Genomic DNA, 1,485 nt, shown 5'->3' on the forward strand with positions numbered 1-1,485 from the left:
TTAAAACAGAATTACGGATGTGGGAGCCTGAAAATTTGGGCCAAGCCTTCCATTTAGCCTAGCAAATCGAAGAAAAGATCCGGTATCTTCTAAACAGCGGATTCGGTCTATTGAGTCCCAAAAACGGGTCTGTGGTTAACCCTCGCACATTTGGGGGGAAATTGTCTGTCCAAACAACGGGGAACTGGTCACGATCTAGCATTGGGTACAAGAGGAACGGGAATCTAGAAGACAAACCGTTGACGGAAGCTCAGATCAATGAAAAGCAGGCTAAAGGATTGTGCTACAAGTGTGATGATAAATGGTTCCGTGGTCACAAATGCAAAACACAGTTCAACGTTATTCTGGTGGAAGAAGACGAATATACGCCAGGGGAAGAAGCGACTGGGGGTATCGAACCCAACCTGGACTCCACCGAAGTAGGGTCGACTGTGGAGGTCTCCTTGAACTCGGTGGTGGGGCTGGCGTCTCCGAAAACGTGAAGATCCGAGGTTCTATTGGCAACCATCAGGTGGTAACCCTAATTGACCCAGGGGCCACCCATAACTTCATCTCCACCACTCTTGTTTCTACCCTAGAGCTTCCAGTTAGTGACACTGAACCATATGGGATACGAATGGGCACGGGAGACAAGGAAGATGGTCATGGCATATGTCAAGGAGTCCTTCTAAAATTGCAAGAGATCGACATTATAGAAGACTTTCTTCCCCTGAGACTTGGAAGTTCTGACGTGATACTAGGAATGAAATGGCTAGAAACATTGGGGACCACTCGGACAAATTGCAAGGAGCAAACAATGGAATTTGCTTTGGGAGACAAACTTGTTACGATTACAGGAGATCCTTCTCTAGGAACTTCCTTAGTATCAGTTAAGTCCATGGAAAGGGAGTTGCGAAAGGAGAAACGAGGGGTGATGATCGAGCTCAGCCACATTGAGACAATGGAAACCCAAAGACAAGAGATCCCAACATTCTTGCAACAAGTCATACATAAGTTCCAGGGCATTTTTAAGGAACTAGAAGGGTTGCCACCGAGGAGACACGTAGAGCACCAAATTGTGCTTTAAGAGGTACCACCCCAGTCAACGTTAGACCTTACAGATAACCCCACTTTCAGAAAGAAGAAATTGAGCGGTTGATCAAGGAGATGTTCAAGGCTGAAGTCATACAACCCAGCAATATCCCTTATTCTAGCCCAGTCATCCTGGCGAAGAAGAAGGATGGGTCGTGGAGATTCTGTGTGGACTATCGAGCCTTAAACTAGGTAACCATTCCCGATAAATTCCGCATTCCTGTGATTGATGAGCTCCTCGATGAATTACACGGGTCAGTGATTTATAGCAAACTGGACTTACGATCCGGTTATCACCAGATTAGAGCTCGGAGAGAGGATACTCACAAGACCGCTTTCCGCACCCATGATGGCCACTACGAGTTCAAGGTCATGCCGTTTGGGCTTACGAACGCCCCCACAACCTTCCAATCG

General features: G+C 47.0%; 1 protein-coding gene across 1 annotated transcript; it reads left to right on the plus strand.

The window, feature by feature from the left end:
* Positions 1 to 301: 301 nt before the first annotated feature.
* On the plus strand, positions 302 to 1,066 carry LOC145050743 (uncharacterized). The gene has a single exon (XM_078998943.1). The coding sequence runs from the start codon at positions 302 to 304 to the stop codon at positions 1,064 to 1,066; it is 765 nt and encodes a 254-aa protein (XP_078855069.1).
* The last annotated feature ends 419 nt before the right edge of the window (positions 1,067 to 1,485 follow it).

The sequence above is a fragment of the Lactuca serriola genome, chromosome 5, assembly GCF_051521515.1.
Source record: "Lactuca serriola cultivar US96UC23 chromosome 5, Lser_US96UC23_V15, whole genome shotgun sequence".
Lineage (NCBI taxonomy): Eukaryota > Viridiplantae > Streptophyta > Magnoliopsida > Asterales > Asteraceae > Lactuca > Lactuca serriola.